The sequence below is a fragment of the Falco biarmicus genome, chromosome 7 (genome assembly GCF_023638135.1).
Source record: "Falco biarmicus isolate bFalBia1 chromosome 7, bFalBia1.pri, whole genome shotgun sequence".
NCBI lineage: Eukaryota > Metazoa > Chordata > Aves > Falconiformes > Falconidae > Falco > Falco biarmicus.
The window spans coordinates 29289088-29311635 of record NC_079294.1 but is presented as its reverse complement, the minus strand read 5'-3'; the positions used below and the strand labels follow the sequence as shown (position 1 = coordinate 29311635).

At 36.9% G+C, this 22548-nt stretch overlaps 1 protein-coding gene across 2 annotated transcripts in view; it reads left to right on the top strand.

Annotated features, from left to right (window-relative positions):
* Window positions 1-22548, top strand: part of PTPN21 (protein tyrosine phosphatase non-receptor type 21) — a 47729-nt gene that overhangs the window by 5618 nt on the left and 19563 nt on the right. For both annotated transcript variants that reach the window (XM_056346030.1, XM_056346031.1), the window contains exons 3-10: window positions 10126-10295; window positions 12916-13013; window positions 15538-15605; window positions 16017-16087; window positions 17406-17493; window positions 17697-17785; window positions 19926-20013; window positions 20733-20812. In XM_056346030.1, the coding sequence (XP_056202005.1) occupies window positions 10126-10295; window positions 12916-13013; window positions 15538-15605; window positions 16017-16087; window positions 17406-17493; window positions 17697-17785; window positions 19926-20013; window positions 20733-20812 (752 nt within the window). The remainder of the gene's footprint in view (window positions 1-10125; window positions 10296-12915; window positions 13014-15537; window positions 15606-16016; window positions 16088-17405; window positions 17494-17696; window positions 17786-19925; window positions 20014-20732; window positions 20813-22548) is intronic.

Here is a 22548-nt window from a genome sequence, read left to right as displayed (position 1 = left end):
GAAAATAATTGTTGTCTAATAACTATGATTTTTTGAAATGTTATATTTCCATTGTGAAGCAATGGCAACTGCTTATAGCTTTGCTTAAATCTTGAGCAACTAAGTATTAGACTCAATCCTGCAAACGTGTATTGCTGCACATGGCATGCATTACTGCAGGATTTCTTAATAGGAAATGCTATATGTTGTCAGTTGTTTTCAGATTATTTTTTTTTGTTTGGAGAATAATAAATAAATTAAATACATGTGAATCCATTAATCTCTAAGTGTTTACTGTGGTTGTTTTCAATCCTGATATGCATTCTTGTAGATTCTCCAAATGTTTTTTAGTATACAGTTATTTTAGAAAAATGCAATTATGTGCAACAGTATGACTTGTTTTTTACTTGCTCCTTTAGCAAAGGGAGAATCTAACTACTCTTATAGCTTTAGTGTTTACTTAAAACACACCAGATATCATATATTTGAAATTCAGTTACTGTCATGTGAATGGATTTTGTCCGTTTTATCTATCCACTTTCAGATGTCACTGCTAAATCAACAGAAAGTAAAGAATTTTAAATATATTTGGTCTGCAAAATGCAGAGGCTTTGTCTTCCTGAATGATGACTGCTAGCTTTTATTGAACTAGTCACAGAGTGTTGGAGATGCAGGTTTTTTTCAGCTGTTCTTCATTATCTCTTTCTTGGGAGCTACTCCTAAAAATCTGTTTTAAAAAGAAAAAGAGAAATATGGCAATTTCCTCAATTAAGAGTCATATATCAGACTAAGGGAGTTGACAGTACACTATTGAACTCAGAGCAGATTCTTTCAGTCATGCATTCTTGCGTGGATTATTTTGGCAGGAAAATGTGTGGCAATAAAAGGGAATGGAAAACAGGGATATAAATTACTTTCCAGAGCTTGCATTCAAAAAATGTTGTTATGCCTTTAAATAGCCAATTTGCCAAGCAGATACTGGATCATTCCTGACTGCTTGCTTAGTAGAAAGTTCTCAGAAAGAAAAATTTGCTCAGCACTTTGCCTAAATCTGCAAAAAGAACATTAGTTCTTGATACTGTAAAACACTATCTATAAGGTATTGCTTATTGTTAATATACTAAGCACCCTTAAAGCATGAGTGTGAATACAAAATGTTAAACGTGAAAGTATGATTGTTTATTTGAATACTGAGACTTAATAATGCAGTTACAAAAAATGAGGCATCAATTTTGCATTACTGGGATATGGGCACTACACAGTTATGACATGCAGTTCTCATGCACCTTCAAAACAGTTTCTTGCAGGAGGTATCAGGGCAATAGGTCTACCTTTTTATACATTGAATGGTAAAATCTGTAAATATTCCTTTCTCTCCAGTGTAGTCTGCAATTACTGATTTTGGACAGTGAGTTGAATGGCTTATTTTGAATGCTGTGCTGTCTTTTAAGATATTTGTTTTAACAGATCTTTATGGAAGTCAGTAATCTTCAAGTAATGGTTTTGCGTGGCTAAACACTGGTTTTCTTTTGATCTTTCAATTGGAACTTCTCAGTTTCCAAGTTGTATACTAGTATGGACACATAATTAGAGTTTAGGAAGTCTAAAGTATGTTGGTAATTTTATTTTTTTACTGAATGTTAGACTTTACAGAAAAGTGAAATGAATGCATTAAATTAAGAACAACATCTTCTAGTATTCCCAGAATGTGACTCATCAGCAATGGGTATATAATCCAGCTCTCTTAAACGGAGAAACTGGGGAAAGAAGCCAAAGGGAACAGGGAACATAAGTTACTTACCCTTTGTAATCCAGCCTGATTTTATCCCATGAGAGTACTATAAGCAAACTCAATTTATGCAGAAAACTGTTCTGGAATTACAAGTTTTGAAAAACTGCTCAGAGCTCTGATTGTTAGCTACCTTAAAAAGTATGTGCAACACTGCTCATCTTGCATCTGGGGCATGAGTATACAAATTAAATACTTGAAAACACAGAATTTTTTTAAAAAAGTTAATCCAGCTAGATATCTATAGGATGTTTGGCAGGAGAAGTTACAACCGATTTACCTCTCTTGCTGGCTCTTCTTTTATTTCTGTTTTCTAGTAACATTTCTAAACCAGAAAGAAGGGGCAAATTCTGTTACTGTGTACAAGCAGAGTCTGACATAACTTCAGATATGTGGTAGAAATTTGGGCCCGAGTACAGCAACTAATGGTAGGGAACTTCACTGGACCGTGTGTGGTGTGCGTATGCAAGTTCCTGTGTTTGTTTTGGACATGAATAGGAAAGAAGAAATCAAGGTTATCAGAGTCCTGAATAACTTCAGTGTTCTGAAACAGTGCTTCAGATATGCTTGAACTATGCTGTAAAACTTTGCTCTGAATTCTGAAATATCAGCTTTTGGAGAAAACGCAAAAAAAACCCCCCAACCTTCAATTCAGTGCAGTGGTTTCTTTAATGTGTGTTTTGCATACTTAAAGAGTGTTTTTAAAAGAAGACCAAGTTCAACCATAAATACTCTTACATGTATATGCATTGGTAAACATATTGACTGGCAAATAAAAGTGGGGCCAAGTCACGACAGGTGTCACTAACATGATTATGTTTATACCTTGTATCAAAGTCTGACAAAACTTCAGCTAATGCTTAGAGAAATAAGAGGAGAGGCAGTACTCAAGGTTGAATTGTTGTGGTTGCCTCTCTGAACCAAATTTTCCTTATAATTAGGAAAGAAGAAATTGTCATGGAGTAACACATACAAAAATGCAGACCTTCAGTGTTATCTAGTAAATTAACTAGTAATCTAGTTAATTTAAAAGACACTACTTTATTGAAAACTAAACTACTCCATCTAAACCATATATTAATTACAAGCATGCTGTAATTGTAAATTAGGAGCAAAGATCAATTGAAGGACAGAGCAGTCAGCCAAAAATCAGTAATTGCCTCAGTGTTGTTATTGTAGTTTTCCTTTTTCTGAAGGAAAAAAGCTGTACATTCAGGTATAGGATTTACACTCAGTCTTACTATGCTGAGCAGCACAAAATTAACGTTTTTCCATGAAGGCAACAGTGGCTATTAGGAACTGTTGCCCCTTATTTCTTCAGCTTTTTTATAAAGTTTGGTCAGAATTTGAATATACCACTTAATTGTATTTTTTCACTGCCATGATGTCTGTGAATTGCTTACAGTTTTATACTAATTTTCATAGTATAAATTTTCTTCACTTCTGAAGCAAAGACATTAGTTCATTGTTTAGTCTTTTTAGACTACTTTGAAATTTTGCTTTTCCTGTTTTAAAGCAATTGGGATTTAAGTCCCTGATGAATGGGACCATGATACTCCTTTAACATCAGTGCTGTGTAAGGTGGGAATCAAAAGCAGATATGCGAGTCCATGGTTCTTGGACCATTGGACAGTGGTGGGAAAAAGTAACACGATAAAAAAATGGGCACTTTTCTACATTTTTTGGTCAAGTTGATAACTGAACTGTTTCTGCAAGAGGTTAAAATATGTTTTGGATGTAATGTCTTCTATGCAGTGTGAAGGTATTGGTCTTTAGCTGGTAAATTAGCTATTTACCTTTGTCTAATGCAGTGATGAGTAGAATCTGCCTCACTTGTCAGAAGACTGTTTATTCAAGATATTTGAAGGGTGTAAACCACAGTGTATTGTGATTTGTGCAATGTTTTCATTTGAACAAATCAGAATATGTTAGATTACCTTGCAAAGTATTGATTTCTGTTTATTTCTTATCCCTGCTGTTTTGCTTTGAGCTATAGATGGCCATTGCTTTGTTTAAATAGCATTTGTGAAACCTGTATTGGAGTAGTTAGGAGAAAATAATTGTGTGTGTGTGTTGGAAAAAAGGTTTCCATTATGAAAGAACTGAGACTCAAGACTGACTTTTCTCTGCATTCATATAGCTGCCCTACTAAATGCTCCCTCCTGCAGCAACAGTTGAAGAAATTTCAGTACTAGAACAGTAAAAACAATGTAAATCAAAATACCCTGAAGTGAGTAGCTTCAAGATGGGGAAAAGGGTGGGATTTTTATGAGGCTAGCCCGCAGCCCCTCTTTTTCTGCAAGAAGAATTGGTCATGGTAGTAAGCAGAGGAGTGCGGCTCTCCGCTCAGTGGCTGGTACGTGGCAAGACTGCCATGTATTTTTTTCTCCACCACTTCCAGGAAGTCTTGGATCTTGTGCACTGGCCAGTCCAGGCTGCTCCAAATCCTTTCTCCCCTAGAGGTTGGGAAGATCTCTGGAGGAGGTTGTCTGCTGTGGTAAGAGTTGAGTTTCTGGAGGATTTTCAAGACCTCTGGTCTCCTTCCATAGTTCTGAATGCTGGGAGTAGGGTAAAGCTTGCACTTGGTACCTGACAGTCATGCATAGTACAAGATTATTGACGCAGTTCTCCTGCATGCAGTTTATTTAAACTGTGATGTCCTGATGGCAGGAGCCGTTTTATATCCAAGCATCTAATAAAGCTAGACGCAGTGGAGCCCTTGGGCTAACCAGGATTTTGTAAAGTCCAACTGCAGTGATTATCCTTCAATAATGAGAAGGGGTTTTCAGCATTCTGTTCAGGAAAGTCTTATGGGTTGTTTATTTGTTTGTACCAGTGTAAAAAAGAAAAAGCCTGAAAATGCATGTTGATTGCATTCTTCTGTAAACTTGTTATTGTTTCCTTTTTTTTAATTTCTTGCCTCACGTCTTAGGATGGTGATTCCTCAGGTCACTGTACCCTTAAGGCAGGTAGCAGATTGCATTAATTAGAAGGCGCTGTATCAACAATTAGAAAACAGTTCTCTTTTCCAGTCTATTTGTAACCTGTGGGATAATCTGTAAGATTTATAATGTAAGATATGGAAATTAGCTGGGAAATACATAATTAAGTACATAGGTTCGAAGTAAACTTGTAACACTGCTATGCCTCAGGGAAATGTGTGGTAAAGTCTATTTGTCCTCTCTGCTACCATCCACAAAAAGTGGCTGGTTTTTTTCCTTTAGTCTGAGGTTTTACAGAGAAATTATTTTCCTCCTTCTTCTTCTTCTTTTTTTTTTTAAGAGGACAGTAATGGTGTTGTCTCAAAATCCTAGGGAACATAACTTCATATTATGTTGCCAAAAAATGGAAGGAATAGTTGAGTTTGGGAATCATAATAGGTGTTGTTAAATTCAAGTGAGAAGATTACACATATTTGATATCTGGTATACATTTGTCTTTTTTATTTATTTCCTAGATAGTGTAAACGGTGACTAAAATAGATAACTGGTATATACAAATGCTGTTTAGATTAGAGCCAAAGTGGAATTGTATTTGGGATGAGGCTGATGCATATTAAGGAAAATAAAATGAAACGCAGCGCTTAGTTGTAGCTAACTCGTATCAGGCAGTCGGTACAGGGAAGAAGGACTATCATTTTACTGATTCCATTTCAAATTATAAAACAGATGAGGAACAGCAAAATATGCTTAATAGATGTGGAAACTGATGAGAATTTTAAGACTTAGGGCTCAGTTTTTAATGCTTTGTAAAAGATAACACTTTTTTTTTTTTAAGGTGTTAGGTAATTTACATCCCAGAATTTCTCAGTAAGCTGTTTGTCAGCACCAATTCCGTAATGACATACAATCATGTAATAGCTTGAGCTGGAAGGGACCTCTGAGGGCTGCATGATCCCACCCTCTGCTCAGGAAGGCCAGCTTGGATCGGGTGGCTCAGGCATTGCCTGGGTGAATTTGGGTGCCTCCAGGGACAGAGATTTCACGCCTTTTTGGGCTACCTGTTGCAGTGTTTGGCTAGTCGTGTTGTGAAATATTTTTCCTGATCTAATTGGAATTTCCCACATTGCAGCTTGTGCCAAGTGCTTCTCATACTTGCAGTGAGCACCTCCAAGAAGGGTTTGGCTCTGTCTTCTCTATGTCCTGCTCTTGGGCAATTGAAGTCCGCAGTAAGATTTTACTTTAGACTTTTCTTAAGACTGATCAGCCCCGCTTCTCTGACTCTTATCATACATCGTGCCAAAAGATATAATATAGTCACCAACAGTATGTAGTTTTGTGGCACTCATACCTGAAGAAGTCCTCTGTTTAGCTTAGGAAGTCTGGTTGACTTCATAGGTGAAGTCACTCCACTCCCACCAACTTGTCAGCTGTAATACTGCCTTGGGCTTTTGGTACTTTTGTGTTCTTGATAACTCTTAAACTTTTATGCAGAAATGCTTACTATTCCTGTCCGTAGTGACAGAAGCAGCCTGGTAGAAAATAACTGTACAGAAAGTATAGGTTCTTTTTATTTCTATTTGATTTTCTTCAGTGGGGTTGAGTCATGAATAAGTCACATAAATAAATTAACCTCAAAGTAGTGTTAGTCTTAGCAGCTTAACATATTTTAAGAATTATGTCATGGCATTCTTTTTAGCATTGGATGTTGTCCTGAACTGCTAATAATAAAATGTTTTAGCAATGAATAAAAATGGATTCTATTTTAATCAGTGCGAATATTCCAGGGTGCATAAGCTCCTCTAAAAACTCACAGGATCAAATTCTGCCCTTGAAGTCAAGTGAAAGGTTTGCATACAAGTCAGAAGACAGGCTTGGGTCCATAGTATTTAGCTTGGCTTTCGTTTTAATTTTTGATAGTCCAGATTGGAGGAGTTTGTAAGGGAAAATACAGTGGCAGAAAAAAATCTTATTTAAAGCTATGCTGGATTCCAGAGAATATTTTAAAACATGGAAACATTTTTCTTATTCTATTGTGCCAGTAACTACTTGGTTCTGTGTGCAGGCAAGAAAAAGTGGTCAGTGTTTTAAAGAAACAGACCAGTGCAAGTGATCATCATGCCTTTAAGGTAGGCTATATGTTCAGTCTAGACTTCAGGGTGTGGAACGAGGAGTATCTTCCATTGAAGAGTTTGAAACAGTGGCAGTGTTAATGGAAGTCTTGCTCTTTTCTTTTCAGAAAAAGAATGCTCTTTTTCTGCATACCTTTCTGTTACACGTCTGTGCTTCTTTGAGGTATAAATATACCAAGGCTGCAGACGAAAGTTATTCAAACAGTTGCTTAGAAATTTTTGCATGCATTTTTAGTTGGGTTTCAAACGTGTTTGTGTGGTATCTTTTATAGGGGTCTTTGAACTTTGTTGGTGTGCTTCTGTGGTTCTGTAGCTGTTACCCCTAGGTTTCAGCCTCTGCTCTCACCCAGAAGGTTGCAGTTCAGCACTTCAGCTTGTGCTCAGCCCAGGGTTGATGTGGTCGACCTGTTGGGCAGGTGGGCTGGGCCAAAACAGCAGGCTTTCTTTTTTTGAGCTCTTCCTAGCGAGTGAGATCAAGTAGCTCATGGTGTGTAGTTCAACTTTAAGTGTTATTTTTGTTTTTTGGTCCTCTAGCTTACTTACCATCTTGCATTATATAGACATTAAAGTTTGTAACACTCAGAAGTTATGGGATGTCAGCATCACAGACCGACTTTGGCTCCTGTGGCTGTGTGCGTGGTGTTATTAGTCTTGTAATGAAAGAGAAATACAACTTCTTACATGCGTTATTTTCCTCGTTCAGTCTGCAGGAAGGATTGAGCTGTAGTCTTTCAGTACACTTCATCATTTTCAGTGTGTGATGTTGCAGTGAACAGAGTATTTCTTTCTTACTGGTGTTTGTGTGATACTACTGTTATAATTCCTAACATCTTATGGAACCTTAAGATACTGCTTTCTCAATGTCCTTGTGGGGTGGCAGAGGTTACTGCACACTGTATCTTATGGTTGGGGGATTGAAGCACAGAAACAAAAGCAAATGTTGTCTAAGGCATCAGCTAACTGTGTGTGCCTGGACTGAGAAGTTTAGAAAACTGTGTTGTTTATAGTATTTGTATTCAGAGATATATTCCTTTTGTCGACTTGAAACTGGAAGTATTTATGACTAATTAAATTTGACTCTTGGTTTTCAGAATTCAGAAGTGAAGGGCACACAGTGTGTGCCTGTGACAAATTTGGTTTGTAGGATTTGCTTTACAAGCACATCTGTTTCTGATGTGGGAATACAGTTTGCTTCTCTATGGTGATTTTTAAACTTTCCCAACCATGAAACTATTTTGTATGTATCAGCATTCTGCTGCTGCCTTTTCTCTGGATATGTTCCACTATACTGAAAACCTGCTTTTTTCTTCTATGAACAGTTGTAATTCAATTTAATTACTGTATTACAGCCTGCCTTTTTATTGAATAGGACTGGAGTTATCTTAGAGTTCACAGAAGGGAACTTAGTTAAGGTTAAATGGGCAGGCTTCTTCCTTACACACTTTTTTTTTTTCTCTCCTGAATACTGATTTTTCAATTACATGGTAACAGTAATTTTAATTTCGAAGATATTTTTTTAAAAAATTGGGGGGAAAAAAAGCCACCAAACCTACCAACGGTCACTTAAAACTTTGCTGATTATGCTAATTTAGAGAGGGGCAAAGAAGTAAATTTTGCCAGTATGCCACATCAAAGGAACATTATGCCTTAGAATTGGGTCTAGTTGCCCAGTTTTGCTAATTTCCCAGAGGAAATGCTTTTATGGAATAGATAGTCAAGGTGTAGCATTAAATTAATAAAACTTCAGTGCCCAAAATTACTTAATGGTCTGTGCTGATACGGAGCATTAACTTTGCTGCTGTCCTTGATGTTTGGGATGTAGCATACCTGCCCATGCTGTGGTTGTTACATGCATAGTCAGCCCATCAGAGCTGTAAGGGACAGCCAGCATCCCATGAGGGTAGTCTTCGTCCTGCTTAGGCTGTAAACTAAGATGTATGTATATGAATTCTCAGACATGTATAGGAAAGTACTAAAGTGGGTGTTCTCTACTACCAGCTGTTGCTCCCTAATGAATTTCGAATCTATGCTCCAAAGCATCAAAATGCTAGAGCTCCTGAGAAAACAACAGCAAATACGTTTGCTAGGTAGACAGTTTTTCCAAGTCTAATTCATAGATGTTGTTGATGTAAAAAAATCATTATGATTAATAGATCTTTGTTTTATAAAACTTCATCCTTAATAGCTTTATTTCATAGGAGATAAAACCCTCTGAAAATATATTAAGTGTTGGATTAAAAGTGTTGGTATTTCTACCATTTCTACATAGAATAATGTGTGTGTAGCAAGAACTTGGAGAATTTCCATGTAAATACCTACAGATGTAATTGGTAATTTGTAGCATTCCCTTATCTCCCTTCCTCAATTAAAAAAGTTGTAATTAGGATTTCTAGTTTTGCTGTGATAATGACATGAGTATTTTCCAGTCCATGTCTCTTTGCTGGTCCAGAACTGAATGAAATAAGTACTGCCACAGCAGATTTTAATTAGTTTAAAGATAGTGGAGAAATTTAAGTTTGAATGAGTGGCTCTCCTGTGTGGATTTAAACTGTACTGTGGAGTGATAAAAAAAATACTCTGGTCCAAACTCCTTCTCAGGGATCTAATCAAAGTTAGACTGTGCTGCTCAAGATGTCCAGTGGGATTTTGACATTCCAGGGATGAGCATCCCTCATCTCTCAGGGCTAGCTGTTCCAGTGCACGCTCTATTTTGTGTTTTGGCTTGGCCAACAGTTGCCTGCTCAGGCAAGGTAGCTTGCTGCTGTATCTGGTCATTTTCTTGCTCATGGGATGAGCCATACATGTGCTTTAATGAGCTTGTCTTTGACTGACCAGCTGTCCTGTGCTTTTTTGTACATCAGCATTGCATGTGAGCCTGCCTGCCAGCTCCCCAGACCAGCCATACCTTGCTCTCTCCTGCTGCCCAATCTGCTGCCCCTTGTAATTTTATATTTGCCTTCCTCACTCTCTTAGTTTTTCTGTCACACATAAATGCTTACTACTAACATCTGTGAGTTGCCACAACAGGGTCAGGGACTTTTTGCAAATAAAGAGTAGGTTTGGTAATGTTTTAGGTAGGGGACCTTATGTATGTGGATTGCTTATCTGGAAGTAATGTCTGCTTTTGATATTAAATGTCTCTCCAGTTCCCAGAATTTTCAATAACCCATAGCCTTAGTCAGTGTTTTAAAACCTTTTATTTCTAACTAGCAAGACTTCCATACAATGTATTTTATCCAGTATTGTAATACTAACTTTTTTCATTACTGAAATACCTCTTTTTCAGATTACGTATTTCAGTCTGTGGTACTATAATAAGCAGAATCAGCGCAGATGGGTAGATTTGGACAAACCTCTGAAAAAGCAGCTGGACAAATATGCCTTGGAGCCAACTGTGTACTTTGGAGTAGTGTTCTATGTGCCTACTGTTTCTCAGCTTCAGCAGGAGATTACCAGGTAAACTTCATACATATGTCTATAATTTTGCTTTTAGCATTCTGAAATGTATGGTTGTATTTAAAAATTGTCTGCTTTCCCCTCCTCTGCCTCTTTAGAATGGAAATTATTACTTCAGGCAGAATTTATGTTCAAACCATGTATTTATTTCCCTTTCAAATATTTGAAAATATGTGATAAACTAAGCAAACAACTAACTTTTTGGTGATCTTAGGAATCTATTCAAAACTGTTTTCAGTAATAGGCATACTTGCATGGTCAGTGAATTGTATTTGCCTCTCTTTTTTTGAAGAGTCATATGTTGTTTTCAGGGACATCCTTCCTGCACAAAGCACATGCAGATTTTATTGAGCTATGCTTTCCTTGATTTTGCTTTCAGTACTTTCTGTACTTTCACTACAGTACATTGGCAAACTACAGGCTAAGCTTCAGCTTCTGATGGTTTTGGGGTTTTTGTGTGTTTGTGTCATGGACTGGGCAATGAAGGTGGATGTTAGCTTTGATACCATATTACCATGTCTACTGTGAATCTGGGCAACATCACATAGGTGGTGCTGACTGCAGGGGAAAAGTGAAATCGATCACATATACTGGTCAGTTATTCCTATGGGCCTGTACATTGGCTTCTAGTGTCTTAATGTGCATGGTTGTTCTGATTTAGTTATTATTTTTAACAGGCAAATGAATACAAAACCAGTAACTGGATTGCAAACAGATATTTGTTATTTCAGAAGTATATGCTTGCATTAATTAACCCATTTAAGCTGTTGACTTCAAGATGGCCCTGCTTTGAGTGGGGAGTTGAACCAGGTGATCACTCAGATGTCCTTTCCAGCTTAATTTATTCTGTGGTTACATGAAACTCCTTATATACTCTGGTGCTAAAATACCTTGCTAGAGAACTTTTCCACTAATTGTGATGTGAAAGCTTTTCAGGGAGGTAAGTCTCTTGGTGCAGACACTGGTGCTGTAATATATTGCTCAAAGCTTGGCAGCTTTAGTTTTTCTTTTATGTGTATTTTCTGTAAGATTAGTTTATTTCTGAAAACTCTGAAGTTTTGGGCTTTTTCTCAGCAATGTTACTGGCTTAAGAAGTCATTCTAGTAATCTTTTTCTTTTTTTTTTCCTTTTTAAATAAATCTTTGGTTCAGATTCTGTGCTTGATGTACTAGGATGCATTAGAGTAAGACAAATGTCATGATGTTGCATTGAATAGCTAAACTGCCTGAAAAACCTTGAATATTCTTCTCTGACATTTATTTAAAGAATATGATATTTATGCTAGAGCTTTACAGCAATTTTGCAGTGTGCTGCCACATAGAAGGCAGGAATCTATGCACCAGCCTTATACTCGAGTCCTAGAAGATGGCACTTGCTTTGATGTACGATAGTGAGAGTCCAGATTAGTTTCAGAAATTTGCCAATTTTTTCACGCCTTTTCAATATAAATGAGATTGAGCATGTTTAAGCAAATTATATGTTTAATGCATACCAGGAAATGAATATGTCATAGACAAAAGAGAAGGTATTTGTACTGTTATGAGGTAGTGTCAAGATTCTTCGTCTGTATGCTTACTTTTAATATTAGTTCTATGGAAAGAGCTTACATTCTACTGCTTGACTAGGAAGATCTATTTCCCCAAATACCTTACTTGATATGTGGTAGCTTTTTGCTTTCCCCTTTTCTTTAAGGCCTGGGTTTAGTCCCAGCTATTCTTGCGCATCTTATCTGTCATAGGGAATACTGCTTTTTTGTAGGAAGATCCAGAAGAGTCTAAATAATATTTATAAAATGTCACTGTATTTAAGAGGCTGTTAAAGGGTGAGGGAAGAGAGCCATTATTTAGCCTGATTAAAATTTGTGTGACCTTTCTCATCACTGAATAAATTGCAGTACATGCTTCTATGTTCTCAGTATTAAAGCCTTACTTCACAAGAGTTAGCATACAATATGAGGAAGTTAAGCTTTTAAAACTAGACTTAGAGAAGACAAGTGTCCTTCTTGGCAAAGTCTGTGTAGCTATAATGGCATTTTTTAGTTTTGAGGTGTTATGGGCTAAAGATAGGGTGTTCCATGGATTACTGAAAGGGGCAGAAGAATTCAAGAAAACAGTGGTTCACGCTGTTGACACATGGCACAGCTAGTAGTGGCTGCATGTACAAGAGATGACCTAGGAAGAGGTCAGATTAAAGGGAAACTATATGGTGCCTTGAAAGCGAGAACAAAATGTACTCAGAAATTGTAATGCACAAATGAAAGTCACTATTATGATTAAAGGGGTGTGCAACATTAGATCTATTGGAAGGGAACGCAGCAATACAGCAGCAGTATACTGAACATTGTAAAGAGGAGATAACACTATTAAGGAAGGAACTAGTAAAAAAAGTATAAGGGTATGGTAGTAGACAGAAATCGTGGAGACTTTGTTTTAAGAGGTAGCAATATTTGATTCTGCAGTGACATGTGAAAGCTAAGGGAGGTGTGGGTCTGAATGATGAGAAAGAATACCCTTCACACAAACTGGGGAATGCAGAGAGGAATAGGAAATGCAGGCATATTCATCTGCACTCTCTTTAAATGGAGAAGACCATGTTAGCTTTTTCTTTTTTCCCCATGTAGGTATCAGTATTATTTGCAATTAAAGAAAGATATCTTGGAGGGCAACATTCCTTGCACACTGGAACAAGCAATACATCTGGCTGGTTTAGCTGTTCAGGGTAAGTAAGGCAATTGTGCCAATTAGCCAATGTTGCCTTAGAAATTTTGGTGATACATTTTCTATTTATCACTCGAAGACTCAATGCAGTAAGTTATGGAAGGCTTGCTCCTTAGACCTTTGTCATACGGGCTGAGGACGGAGAGCAGTGGGATCACTGGCCCTGAACTCGCTGGCATTTCTGTGCAATCCTCAGAGGTCTGTCTGGGTATCTAATGTATTTTCAGAATCTGGGTTTGAATTAGACATTGGAGTTCCTTTGGGGGAAAAGACTTTTGTTGTCTGTTTACATTAACAGACCTGGCATCTGTTTCTGTTAATGAAGACTATTCTGACACAGTAATGAGAGAGAGATGTTTTAATAAATAACTGAATTTGAATATACAGTACTACTTGTATCTCCACTTTTTCTTCCAAATATCCTAACATGCAGGATTATTTCAAGTTAGTATGCAAGACTGTTAACAATTCTGTGTTCCAATCACTCCTGAAGACACTTTTCTGTGTTACCTAAATGGCTGCTTTATTTTTCTTAACTGCAGTCAGATGGGATATACACCAGAGAGCCACCAGTCCTAAGTCTGTCTGCACTGATTGTGTCTGGTGTTCCCTGCTAACACAGCTGTTTGATATTAAATCTCTCAAAATAAAAGTTTTTAATGGAAACACCTTTGTTTAGTGTGTTTGTTTATTGCTTCACAGTGAATGCCAGGCCAGTATATTGAACACCAACTGTAAATCTGCCAAAATTTAAAGGGACATAAAATCACTGGCAGTACATACATACAACTTAAGGGTTTTGGTGGGTTTTTTTGTTGTTGTTTGTTGGTTTGGGGGGGGTGTTGTGGTTTTTGTTTTGTTTTTAATTATATGGGTTGGTAGTATCACTTTAAAGATGACAATTATGTTTTTTGAAAATGTGGTTACCAGTGGAGTAGGGTGAATGATATTAGTGTCCTGTTTATATAACAGTGAATCTGTTTAATCCAAGCTACAATTTAATGGTCTTCAACTGACAAAATCTTGCTTTGTTATTTTCATATCTTTGGACAGCGTAAATGTGTCTCTGCTCAGTGAGTTGTTTATAGAAATCTTTCAGTATAATCCTCTTTCCAGATGGAAAACATTTATCCTTTTAGTTTTCACATTCCTTTTTCAGTCTTGTGTAAGAGAGAAGCTGTATGTGTTGATAACACAGTGAAAAAAGAACTCAGAAAAAATGCAGGTTCTAAATGAATGTGCTCCGATGACTGAAATAGCTTATACCAGGTAGGTTAGTTAATTTTAGCTGGTGAACAAACAGAAGCAGTTGTTTGCTGTTTTGAGTGAACTGGTTTCAAGAATGATCTGTATTTGAAATCATTACAATAGGCTGATATGAAACACTGCGTTATCTCAAGTGCTGTGTTGGTGTAGCGTGTCGCCAGTTCTCCCCTTTTGTCATAAATAACTTGCATGTTAATTGTTAATGCTTCATACAAATTTGGTTTCTAAAGGTCTCTAAAATTATACTATTATGGATGAGAATCTGTGGTAACATAAATAGGATTTGTGTGCTTAGGGACTGTGTTTGTGTTTTTGGGAGCAGCCATTCTGTACAGACTGCTGTTCTGCAGTTTCTCCTGTCAGACTGGTGCATAACTTTTCCAATTTAGAATGTTTTATTTCTCTTCTTTGAAATGTCGGCTAGTTTTTTCCTGGAAACAGAAAAAGAGGCAAAGTCCTTGGAATGCCCTTTGGCATGACATAAAATCAAAACTGTTGTTAACATCAAAACTGTTATTAAGTCCCTTCTGAGCGTGCCCCTGAGCCTGGGAAGGCTTCTAGGTCCCACTTTCTGCACATCGGGGTGCAGGGAGCTGTAGAAGGCTTGAGAGCAGAGGGGTGCTCCAGCTGCACTGTGCAGTGCCTCAGTCCAGTTGCAAGTTAGAGCAATACTGCAAATAATTAACTGACAGGAGGAAATAAAGAAGATTGAGCTAGGCTTTTCTGAGGCAATGGGCACAAATCGAAATACAGGAAATTTCATCTCGACATTATAAATTTTCTGTTGTGAGAGTGGTGAGACACTGGAACAGATTGCCTGGAGAAGCTGTGAAGCCTCCATCCTCTGCATTCAAAATGTCAGAGGAGAAGGCTCTGAGACAGTCTGCTGTAGCTGACCCTGCTTAGGGCTAGATCTCCAGCAGCCCCTTCCAACCTCAACCATTCTGTGATTAAAAAGCTAAACAAATAAAACCCCAGGGAACTAAGGAACTTGGAGCAGCACTATAATTGTTTTCATTTCCTCTCCTTTCCTATCCATAAGGAGTGTTAATCAATTTTTCTGAACAAGATAAAAAGATGGGATGTGGTTTTTCTTTTCCTCTTTATAAGCATTACTGGTTAGTTTATTCCATTGTTTTACTTTCAGATCGTAGTTCAATAGGATGGAGATTTGCTACTTGGAGATCCTGCTGCAATTAATCGCGTATTGAATCATTTTGTTACAAATGTTTGAATCCAAGAATTTTTTTATTTTTTAGCTGATTTTGGAGACTATGATCAGTATGAATCTCAGGAGTTTCTACAAAGATTTGCTTTGTTTCCAGTGGTAAGTACTTATTTAATCTGATTTAAATTCTTAAATTGATAAATTTAAATTTGAATATCTTAGATTGGTAAATACAAGTTATTATTAAAGACTCCATGATTCATCTACCTTACTGCTCCCTAGGTTGTCAGTCAGTAAAGGTTTTCTTTGAGACTGGAGTGAGGTATGATACCTTATATTATACAGAAGCAAAGATATTGCAAGATCTTTTCCATTTTACTGTATATTACGCTGACAAGAAAGTTGGGGTGGAGATGTTTGTTTGTGCTTTTTGATTTTGTTTGGGTGCATATTACAGCATCTAAGCTGCAAGACTAGAATGGAGAGTTGAGTCACTTGTGTAAAGAATATAACCATTTAATTTTGTAGAATTTTTTGTATTTCATACTTTAAATGCTATCTTACCTTAAGGGTTGGCTACAAGAAGAAAAAATATTAGAAGAAGCGACGCAGAAAGTTGCCTTGCTACATCAGAAGTACAGGTAACATTTCTGAAACTCTTTGTTGCTTAATTTCAGTGTGATTGCTTCAGTTGCTCAGGAAGTTGGGAATCTCAGGAGACAGTGTGACTAATTTCACCTGCCATTTAAATGAGTTTTTTCACTGATAGACCTGCATTAGAATTACAAGAATTTTTGCTGAATCAAAGTGAAAAGAGAACAGAATGACCAGTAAAATAGATGAGAATATTCTTATTGAGAATTAAGAATACAGGACATGATTACATAGTGTGACTTCACCTGCATAATGTTTCTGAAACTTGTTTATATGAAGTTGTAACCTCAGTAAGGATGTTTCTTGATAAACATTAGCCGATACTGAGGGCAGTAGAAATATAGAGACAGTCATTGTTCCAGAAGGCTTATGATCTTCAGTAAAAGGTAGCTCAGATGTAGCAATCCAAGAGAAAGGAAAGTTCTCTGTTGTCAGTTCATCAGTGAAAAAAGTTTGTGGCTATGTGAGAATTATTTTTTCCTGTGTTGCTTTAGAACAACAGTTTGAAATTTTAAAATCCCTTTCTCTTTGAAATGCATTTGTAACAAGATTGCACGGTTAAGGTTCAGTAAAGAAAACTTAATCTGCATGACATTAGGAAAAAGTGAAGAAACAGAGACTGATGATTGAAGACCTATTGAAACATAAAAATGAGCATGACAGGATTTTGTGGGTAGAGATAATGTCTTCTATGAGATCAACTGAGGTAGGTAGGGAAATAAAAACTTTTAATCCATGTGACACTACTGCATGTCTGTGAGAAAACTGTCTTTGCCACTTGGCCTAATTAAAAAAAAAAAATAAAATAAATCACCTTTACCTACAGATCCTGTCCTTCTCATGTTTTCAAACTGTTACAGTTAAAATCCTGTCAACATTTAGAAAATGACTCTGTGTGAAGCATCAAACTTCATCTTGGTCCTAAACATGTATCCTGCAATAGGAGAAATTCAGGTCTTGAACATATGTGCCAGAATAATTGTTCCGATAAAGTGAGAAAATATGGTGACAAGGATGGATTTGAAGAAGAATGTGATAATTTTCTACCATTAGCAGAGAGGATAATTTTAACTGGTCTGTTACCATTTACCTTTAGAGGTGCCTGAGAGGAATAAGTTACTAGAATCAAAGTGTAAAGGCTGAGACAAATGTATCAGCCATTGGTACAGGTGAAACTAGGATGTTTTGAAGGTTGCATGGATATCTCGGGGATGTTTTTCAAGTTTTGACAGTGTCAGTCAGAGTAAAACAAAGGGGTTTTTTTCTTATTGACAGTACTAGCTGATTGTTCTTTTTCATTTGTAGAGGCCTTACTCCTCCTGATGCAGAAATGTTATATATGCAAGAAGTAGAGAGAATGGAGGGCTACGGTGAAGAGACCTATCCTGCAAAGGTAAACAGGGCTTTGATCTTTGTCTCAGCTGCGCTCTTCCCCCTATGTAAAAAGGGTCACTTCCTGCCAAAAATAAATAAAAACCAAACCCATGCCACCCCTTTTCTCCTCCAGAACAGTAAAAGTAGTTGCTTCTCATGTTTCTTTGCTTTCAAAAACTTTTTTTCCCCTGTATTTGCATAAGTTTTTGCAACTTCTTACAGGACAGCCAAGGAAGTGACATATTCATTGGAGCATGTCTTGATGGTATCTTTGTGAAACACAAAAATGGTCGTCCTCCTGTTGTATTTAGGTTAGTATTGTTCTTTATCAAAATATCTTTGTGCACATCACATTTTATGTGTGTTCCTCACTAGCACGAATGACTCTTAGTTATGGTGTGTATTTATTCATAAACCTAAACATATTCTTCTAGTTGTCACGTTACAGTAAATACTGAAATCCTTGGGAATTTTTCAACATACCGACTGCAGGATGAATCTCTTTAAGCCAGATTAATTCCAAGAGATGAATTTAATATACATCCCGTTGCAAAATATTTATTGAGTCAAAAAGGAGCAATTCTCTGCACATAGAACACCTTAAGCCCTGAGATGGGCACATCAGTTTACTTAGCAATATTCAATTGTAAAATTATCCAGGAGTTCCTTTCATATATTATATAGAAGACATAGAGGACAGTCACACTATAACATTTGTTTCATTATTTTGGATTCATACGTTGTTTTAGTTCATTATTTAATGTTCTGATGGTTAAGTTGTAGACATAAGCATGTCTGCAACTTACCTAACAGTTAAAATTCAATCTTCATGTGAAATGGACCGATTCCCACTGACTTCAAGAGGGGTTGCTTGGGAATCTTTGGACAGAATTTGTAGTAAATTTAAAAGCATACCTATTGAGATGTTTATAAAATGACTCTTAGTAATCTGTCATTATCATCAGAGCAAGAAAGGCTTTATTCTTAGTGAATTTTAATCTTCTAGAATTGAATTTTTGGCTGAATATGAACAGAATCTTGAAATCCACTGGCCCAGCAGTTAGTGGAACTCGTGGTGAATTTCTGGGGTTAGAGAAAGTAGCAACTGTGCTTCTTTCTATTAGTGTTTTTATTTAATAGAATTTTTAGATTCTGTACCACTAACCATCCTTCACAAAAATCTCTCTACTTCTGCTGATAGGAGAGATGATGCCAAGTTCTTTTTAATTGTGTAGAGTGGCAGAAGTGCCCTACTCTGCTTTCTTGCAGAATGAAGCAACAACAGCTCTGCTGTCTGACTTTCCAAGCACACAAGGGAGAGAGATGAAGTTTTGTCCATGCATTTCACATAATTTCCCAAGGAATTGTAGATGCAGTGTCAGTGTAAACATAAGAAAAAAGTTGCACATTGAAAAGCATCAGAAAGTATTAATATTCCAATTTCAGGGCCCAATTTTCTGTTCTGTTGCTTATCTTTTGTATGACTGTGAGCAGTTCTACCAGGGATAAATATATCATGGTATTTGTGTGCATAGACAAATGACCCATTAGTACAATTTACAAAGAACTGGGTTATTCTTCAGATTGTTTCAAGTAATGTCATAATTGTGTCCATAAATGCCTATGAACCAAGGCCTTAAATTTGAGGGGTCTTTGTTCTACATCAAAACGAGGACGTTAATTTTTTTTATACCTCATGCATATGATGGTGAGTAGCTATAGAAAATGCTATCAGCTACCTCTATATAATGAAAATGGAAGTAATATAAATACCTTTAGAGAGAGTATTGTATGTAGATCATACCTTTTCCCTGCGTTTGTGCACTACAGAATATTCTTTTTAACAAATCAATGATACAGGCTTTATTTACACTAACATACTACTACTGGATCAAAGTGCATTTATATTTAACAAAAAGTTGAATAAATATATGGTATTCTATTTTTTGCAATTTAACTTTTTCTCATCTGCCGATATGCATGACAGTTCTAGAAAATATGTATAATAATGCCTTAATAGCTCTGTTTAGTGTAGCTTTTGGGGTTTTTTTCCTAGAATGTATGGTTTGCGTTCAAGCAGTAGGGACATTATAATTTACTGATAACTAGATATATCTAAATTTGATCTAAAAAAGCCCACCACCACACTTGGAAGAATTTCAGGTGGAAGCCAAGTAAGAAACTTATTACTGTACGTGCTGTGTATCTTCAAAAGAGTTAGTCACATACACATTTTCCTTTCAGCAGTCATTTAGTGGATATGGAAGGTGATGGTCTGCAACATGTTCATATACATTGATGAGCTTTTTATTTGTCCTTAGTTCTGTATCTGTATTCTTGGTGGTGCTCCACGTGGTGGTGGTGGAACAGAAATGAACTGTTCTTCAGTTGCATTTTCTGTGATTTGAAAGTCAGAGCTTGCCAGTCATGTTCTATCCCTTTTCTCTGCAGGTGGCATGATATTGCCAACATGTCCCACAACAAATCCTTTTTTGCATTGGAGCTGGCAAACAAAGAAGAGACAATCCAATTCCAAACTGTGAGTAGATTTTTAATTTTATTTCTTCTCACTAAGGCATCAGTAAATAGATGCACAAATTAAGACTGCTAATTTAACTCAAAGGCTAAAAACTACTTTATGTATGTTAGCAACTTTGAGCTGTATGAGTGAATTAAAAGTAATAATATTGTCTCTGGCTAGCTTTCTGTGGGAAGGCATTAAAAATCTGACCTTCTATGCTGAGTGCATTGACAGGCTTGGTTCAGGTTGTCATAAACATTTTCATCTATTCCAGTAAAATTTCAAGCATTTTTCTTAAATTATTTTTATCAGTGGCATTTAAAGATAAACATGGTCTTAGAGCTTTGCTGGAATGGGCCACGGCATTCCTTCCAGAATTAGTTTTATGTAGCATCTACCAATTGCCTTTGTCAAGAAGGCAGCTGTTAACAATGTTATGGTGTGATGTATATATGTCTACTGTAAATTGTATTAGTGTTATAGCTGATAAGAGTGTCTTCAACAAAAGGCTTCTACTTTCAACCTTCATAAATCTAATAAAAATGTTAGGCCAGAGTGCATATTCAGGCCTGCAAAGTACAGTTGTGGGGAAAACATGATGACAGTAATGAAGTTATATTAAAATGAAATCAGTGAATGCTAATTTCATCTTAAAAATTTCAGTGGCTTGTCTGGAAGCAAGCCAAGGGTATGCATATTTGGCCTAATATGAAAATTTTGGTTTTGTTTTCTGGCAGGAAGATATGGAAACAGCAAAATACGTGTGGAGGATGTGTGTGGCTAGACACAAATTTTACAGACTAAATAAATGCAGCCTGTAAGTAGAATACTTCAGCAGATATTTTGGTACCCTTGAAGCTTCCATTGGGAAGTGTAATATTTTATGACCCTAATGTCTTTACTGTCCTTTTTAGGTGGTAGTAATTAATGACTTGGGGTTGGGGTTTTTTTCCTTAATCCTTTTTTGAGAAAATACTTACCACCAGTTTCTCAAACATGTTCTCCTTTGTAACAGAGGACAATGTTAAACACCAAAATCTTACCAAAAGTAATATTGTTTGGCCCTTACTGTTGAATCTCAGTGCTGCAACAGACTTCAGTTGCTTTGAGGGCTACTACTGCTAGTATGTCTGTGAACTACTGGAATCACTGGGATTTTGGCCTGGGTTTGAGTGAACTGCTCTGAAAGGACACTCTAGAGGCCTTTAAAAGGGCGGGAAGTGTATGTGAAGCACTTCTGAAATGTGCTGGATTGACAGCTGAGAGGTATGTGGTCCTTTGGATATCCATGGAATCCATATAGCTCAAGTAGCACCAGTGCAAAATAAATTTAATGCAATTCATCAAATTAAATTTAAATGGGCTGGTCTCCAACTTGTAAATCAAGGACTGGAATTTGAGCTACTCTACTGGTACAGCTTTCCTTCAGTTAAGTTACTTCGGTCAAAGAACAGAGAATGTCTTAAAAAAGCACAGTTCCCAAATGTTCTCTTCCTCCTCTTTGTACACGAGAAGATAGCTATGGGGAGGCATTGGTCCAAAATTTGCTGAGGCCAGTGGGAAGATAATGGAATATTTTGTACCACAGATGACTCGCTAGTGTGTTTAATGCTAATTTATTTCAGAAGTGCAAGATTAATTTGGAATGGAGTAGACCTCATACCTCTAAGCTTGTAAACCTGGCTGCCTTTTGAGAGGACTAAGTAGTATTGGTAGATGTAGTACATTTGTGGGACTTGTGCATTGTTATCTGAGTAATGTCAGTTCTATAGGTCTGTATTGAATGTCAGTCTCTAGGATTACTTATTTTAACCCTTTCACCACAGCATGGTTTTATTAACAGGAAAAGTCCTCAAAATATTTCTGATTATCTCTACTCTAAGATTCCCTGTCATCTGGTCCTGCTGCTGAAAACTGTCTTATACATGCCCGTATTAAGTTCAGTTTGTTTTTTTCTTTATCTGTACATGCCTTGTCTTTAGAGACTCCCTGGACTCTCCACCTGAGGAGGGCTCTCAGAAATCTTCCCTCATTCTTTCCCTTCCACGCTTTCCAATCCTTTCTCGTCCTTCACTCCCCAAAGGGTGAGCTGAAAAATCATCTCTCTTTCTGAAATCTGGTAGTTGCTGCATTTGTATTATTCTACTGTCTTTTGAGCTCTGTCTTGCTGCAAGATGCAGGGTAGAGGTGCAGTGCAGGGTGGGGGAAAAGGACCTTAAGGGTTTCTGAACTTTACGTACTGCAGGCAGTCCAACAAATTATGCAAATTTGTTACTGTTAGCTTGAATCTTAGAACATACAAATGCTTGTGCAGTATAGTCATGCTTTCCAATTCCTGTAACCTCTCTAATGTTACATTCTGTAAACAATTTTGTATCTGGTCTTGTAGGACAGGTAACTTACAGTATGAGATTTTATATGGTGTTCAAATCTGGAACTAGTCCCCAGTTACTCTGCTGCTTTTTCTGTCCTGCTGCAGTGCTTTCAGGGTCATCTCCTTTTTATGCTTCAGGGAAAAGAGGCAAAGAAATGACGGAGGTATTTTGATCCTGG